We start from the raw sequence: 14,709 nt of genomic DNA on the forward strand, positions 1-14,709 counted from the left end.
TAATACTGCCTCTGCAGACATGGCAAGCCCTAGGCGTGTTGAGTGCATTGCCTCATCCACTGCTCTTCAGTTGTGTCCATCACTCTGGACCAGTGGTCTTTAATCCTGGTCCTCAGGATCTCATGCGCTGCATGCATTTAGATGTTTCCCTGCTCCAGCACACCCTGACACAAATGACTGCATCCTCAACAACTTCTACAGACCTTGATGAAAAGCTGGTGATGACTATTGATTTAAATAAGGTGTGTTGATGCAAGGAAACATCTAAAACATGCAGGACATGGGGTCCTGAGGACCAGGATTGAACACCACTGCTATAAACAATTGTTATACACCTTGGAAAGACTTAATTTCCAATAAGAACTTTTGCAAACCAATAATTTGATCCTTCTCTAACAGAGTAACACCTCCTTGTGACTGCAGGATGCACATCTTGCAACACAGTTGTTTAAGGAATAAAACGCTAGTTCAAGCTTGAACTTTTGTATTTAGTTCTTATTTGTTTATTCATGGTCACAGGGGTCTGCTGAAGTCTATGCCAACTATCAACAACAACAAAAGGTGGAGTGCACCCGGTGCTGTTACTGGGTAACGCAGGAGCATCCCGTCACCCTCATCGCTGTGGTCAATTTAGAATCATCAGATTTCTAACATTTTGGAACTGTGAGAGAAAACAGGACCGTATGTGCTGCCAGTTATAATCTAGCTCGCCATGCCAAATCTTAGTTAAACAAATACATTTAATGTGCATTTGGTTGACATTTTCCTCATGTTCAGTCTGTAGCTATTGAAGATGCTGGTTTCCCTCTTTAACTTATGTATCAGTGTTATCCAAGTCTATAAAATTACCAAACAAACAAAAACCCTTAATGACAGCAAATTAACTACCATTCAGTAACGTATCTTCAAATACCCAAGACACCCGCTTACAATTTCCAGGTTAAGCGATGACGAAAATGCAACCCACCACAAGGTGTTGCTGCAGCTCCATGTTCTTGCTTTAGAAGTTTCAATATAAACTGTCATGAGGAAAGACACATTAAAAAGAGGACTCATATGCAGCCTCATTTCACAGGTTTAAGAAATAGGAATTATAGTTATTTTAATTAGATCCAGAAGTGACTATTTACAAATAAACAGAAAAACAAAAATTGCCAGCTCATACAGTTCAATTAAAAATGAACATACTTTAACAGAAAACGTACACTTTTATTCCCCTTCTGGTAGCATTTAATCATAAACTAATATTGTGCAATTAAAAAAATAGCAACCTATAATGCTTTTATTTAAAATTTGCTTTCAAATTAAAAGGAAGACAAGATATACAGAAGCATCAGTTAAACCTATACCAACATGTACACAGTAGTGAGGACCCTGTAAGCTACTGGCCAGACGACGCAAGATAAAACACTTCTGCAGATTCAAAAGGCTCCAGCCAAAATGACTCCCTGTTTACCGTTTATCTTTTTTTTTTCTTTTGATAAATCCCTGATCTATGCTCACAGCAACTTACATTTGACTTAGCAGAGAGACTATCAGAATGACCTTACTGAAAAAGACTACAGAATGCATTGTATGTTAGAGCTTTAAAGGGAAGTACAAAAACTCATAAAAAAAAAAAGTATAAATGAAGAGAGATCAACCGGATCCAATGGCACTGGATTTAGTGTTGGCTCATGCAGTGGATTGCAGAAATCAGAATCCTATTCTCCGTTAGGCATTAGTGACGTTGGCACACAAAGACACCAACAGCCTCCCCACACGCATTTCTCTCTAACTATTTTGACGCTTAAATGGCCACCTCACATCACAACCACAAGTACAGGCAAGGCTCGTATAAAAGCCGTCACTACTCATGTAATCAAAATGACAATATAAAATATCTTGCTCATTATAGAATATTTTGTCATTAGATCTTTCCCAGTCACATTCTAAAGTATAACAATAGCAGTCTGTACACAATAATATAAAACACACAATATCCCAGAGATGTTCAGTCCTAAAGCAGAGTATCCCAGTCTTCACTCTCAATCCACTCTTGATGTAGCAGCTTGTCTCTTATCTATTATTACTGTGTATTATAAGGTCATTGTTATTACTATTTTATTGTATGCTATTACATTAACAAGACAAGTTGGCATTTCTATATACAGTAAAGAAGAAGAAAAGGCAACACAGAATGAGGCCGCGTTAAAGGTAACTATATCCGAGTCCCTGAGGGGTACCACACTATAGCAGAGTGAGCATAAGCCCTGTGCTGAAGCTCTGCCACCTCCACACTTCATTGGCACGTGGGTCCCCCTGGCGTCTGGGAGAAATACTGCACGTGGTCCTCACCCACCAGCACCTCAGTTCAGGAAAAGCAACGTAGTGAGAGGGCGATGGAAGGCAAGCGACGAGGACTCTTGTTCCGAGTCATTTCCAGGCCTTCCCTGATCAACAGTACAGCACATTCTGGAAACGTAAAAGGGCGACAGGTCTGCTTGCAGAGCAGCTTCTTTCCACAAAAATCTTAAGTGCTTTATTATCCGAGAGTGGCGGACGCTAGGGCCGATGAAACCTGGAAAAGAGAAAACATCTCACGAGTCATGAAAATACACTTGTCATCCTTAAGCTTTTTATGTCAAATCACACTTCATTTTAATACTTCTTACAAGTTTTAATAGTTGGTGATGGGGTTATCAGTTTCATACTAAATTCTCAGTCTGGAAATTAGGGTTCCCAATTGTGGAAAAATATGCACACGTTATTAGAATTTTTGTTTTTATTGTTCAGTCATTGTGGTTACAACAAAGTGTCTATAGAGTAACATATATTGGATATAATTGAGAAACCAGATTTTCTATCAATCTTGGTCCACCACAGAAGTAGACTTATTGTTAGCATTTTTAGATTATTTAACATAACTTGGATTCTTATTTTGGCTATCGTTTTTAAATGTAATATCTTTTTGAGCACTAGAGAGCTGAAATGCAAACAATTCTGAGACCTCATGGAAACATCTGCATGGCCGGTGATGGGAGTTAAATGTCTCTTTGGTGGAAAATCTCATTGTCAAGACAAAAGGAGAATGCGTGGTATAGAATATCAACATAGGCACAAATTAAGTTACTGTAAAATGTAAGATTATAAAATTGAGATTATTCTGGAAAAAAGGGTATACCTTGTGTAAATTCTGCTTTCTTCATGAACCTCCATTTCATTGCTCTTATAGTCATTGAGCTCCTTCCGGATGGCTGCCTGGATGAATGAACACTCGCAGTTAAACATGCGCTTCAAAGGAAACATTCCAAACATCAAACTCACTGCCAACGTTATGTAAAACAACCCTCAGCAGGGACATTTGTTAGGTGCTTTTTTAAATAAGTAATCCCAGCTTTCACACGGCACCTTCTATTTGAACTATTTAAATTGAAGTGGATACCTTATCAGCTGGAGTCAGCTTAGTCCAGGGCTTGTCTGCCCGCCGGTCATAGTCTTGAGCATCTGTGACCTCCACATATTCGTGGAATCGCAAGATTTTTCTGGCCTGTAGCTCTGCAACCGTTGGTCTTTGACTCAGCTACAAAAGAGATTGTTTTTTTAGTTTATTTCCTCACAAACACATGATATGGCATTCAGATGTTTATCTGAGGTGTTGTGCTTCACCTTTCTGGTCAGCCGCCGTTTGATCTCTCGAACCTCTGCCTGCCTGTCAGCCTGATTCTTGGCTAAAGAAAGAATAAGGATGGGGAAAGAACAACAGAACTAAATTTAGACTTCGACATGAAAGCTTGGGTTGATGGGCAAGGAAAAGTGGTGTCAAACACAGTTTCCAAAATTAGATACCTCAGTTGTTTCAAATATCCTTTTCAAGTGTATATTACTGTTGTCGCTTTGTTGTAAATGCAAAGACATCGAACAGAAAAAATCTGGCACAAACAAGAATAATTTACAAACATAGCCATCTGTCCGTGGACTGATGAGTGCTGCTTTTAAAACCCCAACAGATTAGTTGAAAGCGTCACTAGCAATTTCTCTAAATTTTATTTTACTGCTTTTGCTTTTACACAAGTCATTATTTATTATAGACCGATTTAAAAATGACAAAAGAAAAAAAGATTACTGACGCTGGAGGATGTTTCTTTGTTCGAGTTCCTCAGCTGTGGGTCTCTGGCTAAGTCGCCTGAAGTGAAAGAGAGAGAAAGACAGAAAAGGTGCCACTATTTTTAAACTGTTTAATCACTTTGTCAGTCAGGCAATAAGTGGGACAACGATCTGAGAAGTATTCTCTTTATTTCTTCAAGAATTGCACTATTTCCAGGCTAAGCAACACAAGAGAAAAGCAACAGAACAAACTCTGTTTTTACCGTGTGAGTGCAGTGCCAATCTGCGTGCGAATGGCCTCCCACTGCTCTCTGCTCTGCCAGGTGAGGCCGGTTTGTCCTGGAGGATGGTCGTCTCTGCTGCTCCTCTCCTGGATGAACCTGTCCCTGTCCGGAGCACAAGGACGGCTGCTCAGCTTCAGAGCCAGGGTGTCCTTCCTCCTGACCCTGTTGGCCAGGGCGCCTGGATGAAGGCAAAGCCGGGAAAGAAGTCAGTCAGCTGTGAGAGAGAGAGAGTAGGACTGGGCAATATATCGAGATTTGAATATATATCGATATATTTTCAAACGCGATATGGTACGAGACGATATCGTTTATATCGAAACATTTTTCTTTTAAAATTATTTTGATATAGCTTATTTTGTGACAAATTGACTTGAATGTTTTATTTGAGATTTGCACAAATGTTTTGTTATTTGCACAACTGTCAACCTCAGTGGAAAAGTCTGCCTGTTACTGTCTACATTGTATTAATTGCAGTGTATTTTAATTTAATTGTTATTCAGGAAAGGGATATTTGTTTTATTTTATTCAAGAAGCATTTTTATTCTATATATGCAGGCAGTTTATTTTTATTTCATTTGTTTTATACATTTTGATATTGTGCCGACCTCTGTTAATAAAGGAACCTGTGTGACATTCGGCACGAGGCTTTGTATTAAAACTGACTGTTTTTTTAAGGGTTTGCCTCAGAAAAAATGAAGCTAACAGAGATGCTATGCTATAATGCTTTGGGGGAAACCCCAATTATGGCACAGAAAAAATATCGATATATATTGAGTATCGCCATTCAGCTATAAATAATATAATATAATATATCGAGATATGACTTTTTGTCCATATCGCCCAGCCCTAAGAGAGAGCATCAAAACGCTGCACAGCTCCACAAAAACAGAAAAACAAACAAACAAAAAAACCACCAACAAGCAACTCGATGTTTAAAACCAGAATCCTACCAGACAGGGACTTGCTTACTTGGTGGAGGCTCATCCTCATCATCCTCATCTGAGTCTTCATCTTTATGAAGCACTGGACCATCTGAGTCACTGTCCTCCCCATGCATACAGTGTTCTCCATCTTCATCATCCTCATCTTCTTCTTCATCCTCCTCCTCTTCTTCTTCATCCTCACTGCCATTTCCCCCCGGTATGATACAAACCCCGGCGTCACCAACCAAGCATCGGCGACTCCGCGGTTCAAGTTCTGGCTGAGGGATTTCCCCATCATACTCTTCCTCTTCCTCGTCATCTTCCTCCTCTGAGTAGTCATCTTCAGATCTAACAGAACATTTAAACAGGTGTATGGTTACAGGTAAAAATGAAGACAATGCAGAAACTTAACCACTTAAAAAAAAAAAAAAGACTAAAACAAAAATTGTTATTAAATTATGTCTCTTATTAATTTTTTTATGTACCAATACCTGATGTATTATAAGAATATATTCGTATCTAGGAAATCTGAGGAGGTCTCAGGTTTTTTTGTTTTTTGTTTTGTTTTTTTGTGTGTGTGTTTTTTTTTTCTTATTTAGGTTATAAGGTTATTATACTGTATGTATATGTATTATATGTGTAATTTATAGTTATTCTGCTGTGTGACTGGGCCCCTATTCATAAGCTACAGTAGCTTCTGGGGAGTCCCATTTTACAAACCTCGATTGATTATTATCTGTATTTGTGTTTTTTTAATTATTTGTAATTAAACTCTAAACTAAACTAAACTAAACAAAACACTTAAACCAGAGTTTTGCTAAACTGAAGCCATTAAACATCTCAGCAGAACACTGACACACTCACAGTTTTAGTGGTTGGATGCTGACGGGCAGGGGACGACCGCGGTCTCCTTGGTACTCTGGAGGAGTTTCAAAAAGCAGAGTGTGCGCACGCTGTGACCCATCTGGATGCGGCTGAGCTGGGCCGGGACTGGACAGGGCCCGCTGGATCATGATGTGCAGAGGGACGGGGGCCGGGCGCTGAGGGGAGTCGTGAGTCGGGCTCGGCGGGTCGAACAGCATTGGAATGGGCTGGGGAAGAGGGTGGGGGTAAGAGTGTTGGTGATGGAGATGGTGGGTGTGTATGTGCTGGCGGGGTGGAGAGGGTGGTATGTGAGTGGGCAGAGGTGGGGAAGGAGGAGGAGGGGGCAGCTGGAAACCTACAGAGAGGCTGCTGTGGTCCTCCAGAGACAGAGGGGAGGGGTTGCTGGGATGGCTCAATGAAGAGTCCTCTGTGTTGCGCTTGGTGACTGGGGTGGTCCTCTTAGGAGGCATCGGGGGAGACGGCTTGGCCGGCACAAGACTGGCTCCTCCTGTGGTTTGGGTGAAGTCGCCTGCAAAATAAAACGAACGCTAATCCAATGGCTCCTAATAAAAGCAAACACAGTAGCTAGAGCTTATGCATGTGAGTGAGATGTGAGCAGGTGCTTTATTTAGTGTGATTTGCCTTTGTGACATGAGCATCAGTCATACGTGTACCATGTCACCAACATGTGAGCACATACTAGATTGACATGTCTGACTGAGCATTGCTGCACACGCCCAGTGAGTGGAATCACATGGCTGTGCGAGGAATGCACCGTGCACCAGGTCACAGAGACAAACATGTACACAGCCTACATGCTCTTCACAGCCAGATTTTAAATATATTTAGCCTTGTATGACATAAAAGCTCCTAAACAAACAGCTTTGTGCAGTTATTTGCATGCACATTTCTATATTTGGTATATAGTGGTTAAAACCCTCTCTAATAGATATAAAGCAACAGTGGTGTTGAAAGCATTGCTGTGCTGCAGAGGCAAAGTGAGAGACCAGTGCTGACAGGGTTATGGCATGCAGATGACTACTCTGTAACTGATTACATCTTTGTCACTACATTAAGTCTTGGAACTATTTTAACCCTCCATTTTCCCACCCATTCATTTATCCTTACATCCATGTCCACCCAATCACCCCCTCTGAGCAGAAACAGTGGATTAGTGCTGTAGAAATTGATGCATTGCAGACCGCAGCTGGAACCTGCTGAAGGCTCTCCCTCGCTCGCACGTCGAGCCTTAAAACAGTCAGCTGAGCGTGCGCGCACACAACCACAGAAACTCCTCCTCAGACATTGACAGCTCATTATACACATGCAACTCTTATATACAACATCCAAAGAAAAGCATTAAAAGGCCAGTTGACAAGCTGAAGGCATGTTGGCAGCTAGAAAGGACGGAACATGATGGAGAATGCAGTTCCTGAAGGGGGCATTCCAGACACTGGAACCCGGCGAAACACCAGGTGCATCCTTTTACCTGAGCGCAGGCCTCCGGCCCGCCGGCACAGGTAGACAGGAAGGGACAGGTAGACATCATAGTCGCACTCTCGCTTCCAGCAGGACCAGTAGAGTGGAAGCTGAGCGTTTTCTCCCCCCTGCAGGGCGGAGACTAACAGGGAGGAGACGGAGGCCTTCAGCTGGAGTGTTTAAAGAACGCACCCACACGCTCGTACTGTACAAGTCGTTCATTACATGCGAATACTTTAGTTCTACTCTGCCAAAGAAATAGTGGTATAGCCAAGAACATCATTACCACTTTTCTCTCTTTCAAAATCAGATACTGCGATGCCTAAGAAAGAAAAAAAAAAGAAAGCACCACACTGGCTCTGTTCAAGTGCTACAAACCATCATCCCCAGAGGTTTCACTAACATACAATGTCTCATTTGTCTAAAAAAAACTTGGATATAAAAACCAAAACAGATTAAAGACTGTCGTGTGGCTCTTACTTTTTCTTTAAAGTTACCAACCAGCCTTTTAATAACATCAATGTTTACTTTGTCTTCATGGACAGATCCATTAAACTGTCCACTGCAGTAAGCAGGACATATTAAAAAAGGTACCAAAGTAACCAGATGTGCCGCTAAGATAAAAAAACTCATTGAAAGCAGAAAGCCCTGCCCAACTGGGAATGAAAGGTCCCAGATGAGACAGATTCACAGCAAACATCAAGCACCTCTACAGCGCCTGCACTGAAGCAGCAGCAGCCCACAGGCACAAGAGTCCCTGTTCACTTCAGAGTGTAAAACACTGGAAATGTTGCCGCTCAAGTAGTCCAGGCATAATAATTAACTAGCTGGGGAAAAGCTGCTCAAGCTGCTCAGATAACATCATTACAAGGATGTGCGAGTGTTTGTGCTTCTTTGTGTGCGTCTTATGTTTGTCAAAGTAAGGAGACATTTGAGTGTTTGTAATGCACATTTCGGAGCTGCACAAATTCACGTTTTGTGGTCATGTAATCTGTCTATGAGGATTTACCCAACATGGCTGCGTTGCCTCTGTTGACGGGCTTGGGCGGCGGCAGAGGCGGCTGCTTGGCGGGCTGAGAGGTGGAGGTGAGGGGTGAAGCTGAGGACTGCTGAGTACCGGCACCCGCAGAAGACACGGACCGAGCGGGTTTGGAAGTGGCAGCCGAGGGAGAGGAGTACTGGGCGGCGGGGTGACTGCACGTTATCCGATGTGGACCCTCATTGCCGGGTTCAGGCGTTGAGCTCATCAGCCACTTTGGAGCCATGACTGACTGTTTGGGTGGCAGAGGCTCCCGCAGCGTATCCTGCAGGGCCTCTGAGTCAGGCACAAAATGGCTGTCTGACTCTATGAAAACAAAGCACCACAGGAAGGTGTTATGTAATCCATGTGAATTCCAACTAAAAATCTTTAAATACTATTTCATTCAACTGAGGAAGAAAAGATCCTTAGTATTTTACATGGCAGGACTAGAGCCATCTGATTTTCTATTTTTGACCAAAGCACAATAACTTTAATTTGGGGGTAACTTCTATTTATCTGGTTGGAAAAAAAACTGAAACATCTGAAACTGTTATATTTTTATTACTGTTTTCACATCATTTTCCACAGATGGAGGTTTCACTGGTGCTTTTTCGAAATTATATATTTAATCACATCTTATTACAATACCTTCACCTACTATCATTTAACGGCATTTATTGGCATTAAAACCACCAACTACTCTTATAAGTTTGATAAAATGAGGAAATATTGTCATTCATTAAATGGAATTGATGATAAAGCTAAACAGTACACCGCCTAGTTGGCACTGAGTATAGAACAGAGACCCCAGTATATGGAAAGAGGCAACGTGTCATTTGTAGAGAATAAAGATGGTAATAAAAAAGCACCAATAAACATTGTCTTAATGAGTTTATGGACCTAAAATACAATTTTCAAATCTGACATAAAGCTAATACTCATTTTATGACTCATGCTTTCTGTCAGAGTAAAACAGGGGAATAAAGAAGGTAAAATCTGGGCTGGGGCAAGTTGATTAATATTAATTAATACTACATGTGGAGTTTGTCTGGTTTGTGGTCGTAGCTGGACCACAAACCAGACAAACTGTTTCACGTAAAAGTGACATTTCTGAAACATTATAAAAAGGTACAATTGCAATTACGCTATATTTTTACAGTATCATTTTTTGTTTAAAAAGTCAAATAGGCAAAGGGAAATCTTAACTTGCATGTTAGTAAAATGCCAAAATGTCAAAGCATAGCTCCATTTTTTTAACCTTCAAATGTATTATTATTCATAGCCCAGATTAGAAACAAATTTTATATATATATATATATATATATATATATATATATATATATATATACAACTTATATCATCTTCTAAGTTCTGTTTCATTGTATACAGCATCATTTCACATGTCATGTCATGGTTTTTCATGTCAACTTCAATAAATTTGTTACTGTAGATCCATTTCTGCATTTAAGGACTGCAAGCTATTCCAAAGACAATCGGTGTGGTTGTTATTCCATTTCAAAAATCACTTAAAAGATGTTCTTGCACTGAGAAAACCAAGTACCTCTGGAGTAATGTTGTCCCACCCCCTCTACAAACATGTCTCAAGGTGTGCAATAGTTCCTGGTCATTCTAATGCTCTAAAACTCTCCACACATTCAGGACTGCAGGCAGGGCAGTCCAGAACCTATCCCACCTTCTTGTGTGCAGGATGTGCTATTTAACCATATTGCTGAAAAATACAACAACATCCCTGGAAAAGATATGATCTTGAAAGCAGCATACACCACTCTAACCTCAATGTACCGTATAAATTACATTTACAAAGTCAGTCTTTTGGACTTATTGCTGATAACAGTCTGGATGGTCCTTTTGGTCTTTGGTTCAGAGCACACATTGCCCATTTCTTTTGATCTAGAAGCTTTGTGTTATGTTATGTTATGTTATATCTGAACGCAGTACCTTTTCTAATGTGTGCAGGTCTATTCCAGTCGCTTCTTTATGCACAGCACAGTATAAAGTAGCATTTGTGAATGTATTGTGATCCGTATTGTGGCGCCTGACAAAGGTTTTCCAGAGTAATCCAGTGCTTATGTGGTTCCATCAGTTGTTGATGAATGACGATTGGAAATCAGAAGTTCGTTCCTTCGCTCTTTATGCGTTTCTCAAATATTTGAAGATTAGAGATTGGGAGATCCTCTATCCAACTTCCAACTTCCTACTGAACTTCAGCCTTTTGTGTAAACTGTTTATATCAGTTTTCACAGAAGTTCTCGACATCAGGGATGTCAACAGGATTTGTAATTTTAAACCTTATTTCTATCCCTAAATGAACCCTGTCCCGACTTTTGAGATGTGTTACTGGGCTGAAATGGAGAAATAATACTAATAAATATACTGTCAATCACTACATGTCTATAATCTACCTTTGCCATAACATGACAACCTTGTTTTCTTATGTGGGCTTATATTACCAAGCTGTATTACTATAATAGAGCAGAACAGGAAACAACAATTACTTTGTTAACTGCAGTGATTTGTTTAACAAGTAATCAACTAAAATTGCATTATTGGGACGGCCAGACGCAGGACACGTAAGACGCTCTTTCATCTTCAATCAATACTAGACTGAACTGGCACCGCTGCTTCACTAAACTACTCCTCAGCGTTGCTATAAATGTTTCAGATCACAGACTGAGAAATGAAGCGTTCTCTGCTTCCAGGCTGCTCCACCGTTCGCTGTGCTCTCCGTGGAAGCACATGTTTGAAAATTGCATTATCTGGGGATCAGCTCTGAAGATAAACAGAGTAGGCGGCTGCAATTACCACCAAAAACCAGCCTCCCTTGCCCACCCTACCACAGCCCCAACGCTGCTGCTGCTCCCACGCCATTCCTCAAAGCCTCAGCTCTGAAGTTTTTACGGCTGTTTATTTACAGATGAACCTTTATCCCCATGACGTCACGCAGCTGAAGAGGAAATAATCCAGAGGAAAGCAGGACGTGAGAGTGAAGTACAGAGGGGAGATGGAGAGAAATGGAGTACAGAAAACAGGATACGTTGTAAAGATAGAAAGAAAAGGGAGTAAAAGAACGTAGCGTAAGAGAGAGAAATAAAAAAAAGAGAATACAAGGTGAGGCAGAGGGATCAACCAAGCTGGGTTATTAAATCCCAAAATAACCACTCATGTACAAAACTGGGAGGTTGGTTGCTATTTCACTGATGGAAGTGGTTCATATTGTTGTTTTTTCATATTAAGTATTTTATCCTCCTTACAGTTCTCCGTTGCGGGTCTTTTCATTGATGCACTTTTTCACACAGTCAAGAACTTTGGCTCAGAAAGGTTGAATCATAAGATCATGATTGAGTGACTGGACACGCAAGGTTTAAAACAGCACAACTTATTTTTCAATTTATATTTTGCAGAGAAATCTATTAACTGTGGCACCTCACAATTATCACTGAGCCAACAGTGTAGGCGTTAAGGGGCAATAATAGGCGTTGTGATCTTGACACATTAATTAGAAAAAAGGAGAAGAGAGGACGAGCTATTCCCTCATGTTCCTGAATAAGAAAGCGTAGCTGGAGCAGGCCTCCTGGGAGCCGACAGGAGCCTGTCTATATCTGGGAGGACAGCACAGAAGCTGCAAAGTGACACCAAGAGGAAGCGAAAAAAAAAACAGACCGACGAATCACCTGCTATAGTCACACACATATGAATGAGGTCAAGTTAGAAATGTGCACTTCATCATTGACCGTCGCAGGGACAGAAACTCAAGAGGGATTTTATGATCACAGATTTCCAAAATTGTTGTAAAACCTAAAAACAGCCGAGAAGAGGAGAGACTCACCTCTGCGGACCCTTCCCTCCTCTGCAGATGCATGTCGGGGGAGTGTAGGCTTCCAGTCTGCTTCGGCAGGCCGACTCCTCCTGCCGTCCTCTGATGGAGCCTTCTGCAGGCCCGGCCTCTTCTGCCCGTCCTCGGGGTGAAGCCGACCTCCACGTCTGCCCTCCTCCATCTGCCCGTGGATCTGACCCTGCCAGGCCAGGTTCGATTTCCATTCTCCCTCCCCGTGTCCCCGTGGCCCCATCCCTCCACTTCTCCATCCGTCTTCAGCGAGTCCTGTGGCCCTGGGGCCAGAAGCTCCGCGGCGGTCTCCGTTGGAGGGTGACTGCCCCCTGCGATCGTCTGCCTGGCTGAGCCACGCAGGGTTCTTCCTATAGTCTGACTCGGGGGGAAGTTTGCCCTGGTTGCATGGGCTCCTGCCACTGCTGATGACTCCTCCTCCTCCGCTGACGACCGGCAAAGTGTGGCCGTTCTTCACATAGGACTGTTTCACATGTTGTGCATCTCCATCTGAAATGGTTGGCCAAAACAAAACAGATCCGCCATGAATACACTTGACAAAAATAAAAATGATCTGGTCGAGCATGCTGCAGAAAATGAAACGCATACTATTCTGTTATGAACTGAGGGTGTCTTGTTTGATAGTGTAGAAAGAGTAACATAACAACTGATTATTAAGAAGCTGACTTATTAAATCATCAAACATAGGCCATTTACAGCTTCTCAAATGTCAAAAGTACCTTTTCCCCTACTACATCATTTGAAATGAGATCTTAAAATGCACTCTAAACCTCCTTGAGCATGAAATGTGCTATACAAATAAGCTTGCCTGGCCTTTTCTTTATGATTTGTGGTATTTTAAAGACTATAACAGTATATAAAAAGGAAGAGGCCCTTAATTCAAGCCACACAGACACAGTCAGTGTTTACTGATGTGATGAAGGAGCAGCTGTAGGTTTAATAAATGGGCTACTGCAACAGTGGGGCCAGGAGATAGCTTGCAGCTTGCAGCTTGCATACTCCCCTCTCGGAGCTATTCTGCTGCAGGGTACAATTCGTTCCACTTTTCCTCAGCTCTGGAGAGTGGCATGTAATTTTTAACAGATAATGCATTACTGTGAGAAACAGCAAGTATATTTGCCCTTTCTAAAATATGAGACACCTGCTTGATGGTGCTCCTGCCGTAGTGTGCTGACGGCTTAACTGTAGTGTCAGTGTGGGTGTGAACGGCTCAAGACTGACGCGGCAATGCAAACAGATCAGCTGAATACAGCAGTCCTCTTACCGTTGTCGGGGATTTCCTTCAGCACCCCCTGCTCTATAAGCTCCTGTCGCGTACGCCTTGTCGACATCTTTCTCTCCAGTTCTGCCATTTACAAACAGAATTTATGTCGAGTTTATCAACTCTGAGATACAAAGCCATAAAGCGATATAAGAATATTTTCTCAAGGAGACTGAAAACATCCAGAGAGCGAGGGAGGAGGCTAACGTTTGGGCAGAAACATCAAATTTGAAAAATTCAGCTGAAAGTAGGGCTGGGCGATTTTGGATAAAAATAAAATCCAGATTTTTTTCTCTGAAAACCCAATTTTCGATTTAGATTTTTTTGGTAAAACTACAAAAGACAATGGAATAAATTGTTTCAAATATTTTATCTTTATTTTTAAAGAAAAATAGCAAACAAATTTCCCTATTGAGAATGAAGTGCAATTGAAAGATACTGTAAATCCTCCTTGAGTTTAGTAAAGTGACAACATTTACAATTTTCTTGACCAAACAAAGATGACTAGACGAGCTCTGTCTGTAATGCAGCCAACTGCAAAAAAGGAAAATCGATTTTCCTTTTTTTAACATCGTCTTGAATAATAAATCCGATTTAGATTTAAAATCAATTAATCGCACAGCCCTAGCTGAAAGTTGAATGTAATCAATAAGACTTGGGTCAAAGGAAAGGTGGAGTCCACTCAACATTACAAACAATGAGTTTACATCACAAACCTTCGGAAGTTTCCTTGAACTTCTCGCTGCTTTTCTTTTTCCGCCACTTCCAGGGTTTGAAGATCTTGCCAAGGGTAGAAAGCTTGCCTTTACGCTTTGGGGGAGGGGTGCTGTCCCCTGTGCTGCCCCCTTCTCCCACCATTGTACTGTGGTGCTGGTCAGTTTCATCATCTAAAAGCAGATACAATAATCAACTCCAAATCCAACTGT

The 14,709-nt window shown here is 41.5% G+C and overlaps 1 protein-coding gene across 10 annotated transcripts in view; it reads right to left on the reverse strand.

The window, feature by feature from the left end:
- Window positions 1-566: 566 nt before the first annotated feature.
- The window catches only part of phactr4b (phosphatase and actin regulator 4b), a 34,423-nt gene continuing 20,280 nt past the window's right edge, over window positions 567-14,709 (reverse strand). For 5 of the 10 annotated variants that reach the window (XM_061716500.1, XM_061716501.1, XM_061716497.1 and 2 more), the window contains 13 exons: window positions 14,500-14,670; window positions 13,787-13,867; window positions 12,505-13,011; window positions 8,646-8,981; window positions 7,647-7,778; window positions 6,158-6,686; window positions 5,340-5,641; window positions 4,350-4,548; window positions 4,110-4,165; window positions 3,649-3,710; window positions 3,425-3,562; window positions 3,164-3,240; window positions 568-2,560 (listed from right to left, as the gene is read on the reverse strand). In XM_061716500.1, the coding sequence (XP_061572484.1) occupies window positions 2,545-2,560; window positions 3,164-3,240; window positions 3,425-3,562; window positions 3,649-3,710; window positions 4,110-4,165; window positions 4,350-4,548; window positions 5,340-5,641; window positions 6,158-6,686; window positions 7,647-7,778; window positions 8,646-8,981; window positions 12,505-13,011; window positions 13,787-13,867; window positions 14,500-14,670 (2,606 nt within the window). In that variant the 3' untranslated portion in view covers window positions 568-2,544. Of the gene's footprint in view, window positions 2,561-3,163; window positions 3,241-3,424; window positions 3,563-3,648; window positions 3,711-4,109; window positions 4,166-4,349; window positions 4,549-5,339; window positions 5,642-6,157; window positions 6,687-7,646; window positions 7,779-8,645; window positions 8,982-12,504; window positions 13,012-13,786; window positions 13,868-14,499; window positions 14,671-14,709 lie in introns of all 10 variants that reach the window. The other 5 variants (XM_061716505.1, XM_061716502.1, XM_061716504.1 and 2 more) reach the window with 5 other exon arrangements.

This window comes from Cololabis saira, chromosome 3 (genome assembly GCF_033807715.1).
Source record: "Cololabis saira isolate AMF1-May2022 chromosome 3, fColSai1.1, whole genome shotgun sequence".
Lineage (NCBI taxonomy): Eukaryota > Metazoa > Chordata > Actinopteri > Beloniformes > Belonidae > Cololabis > Cololabis saira.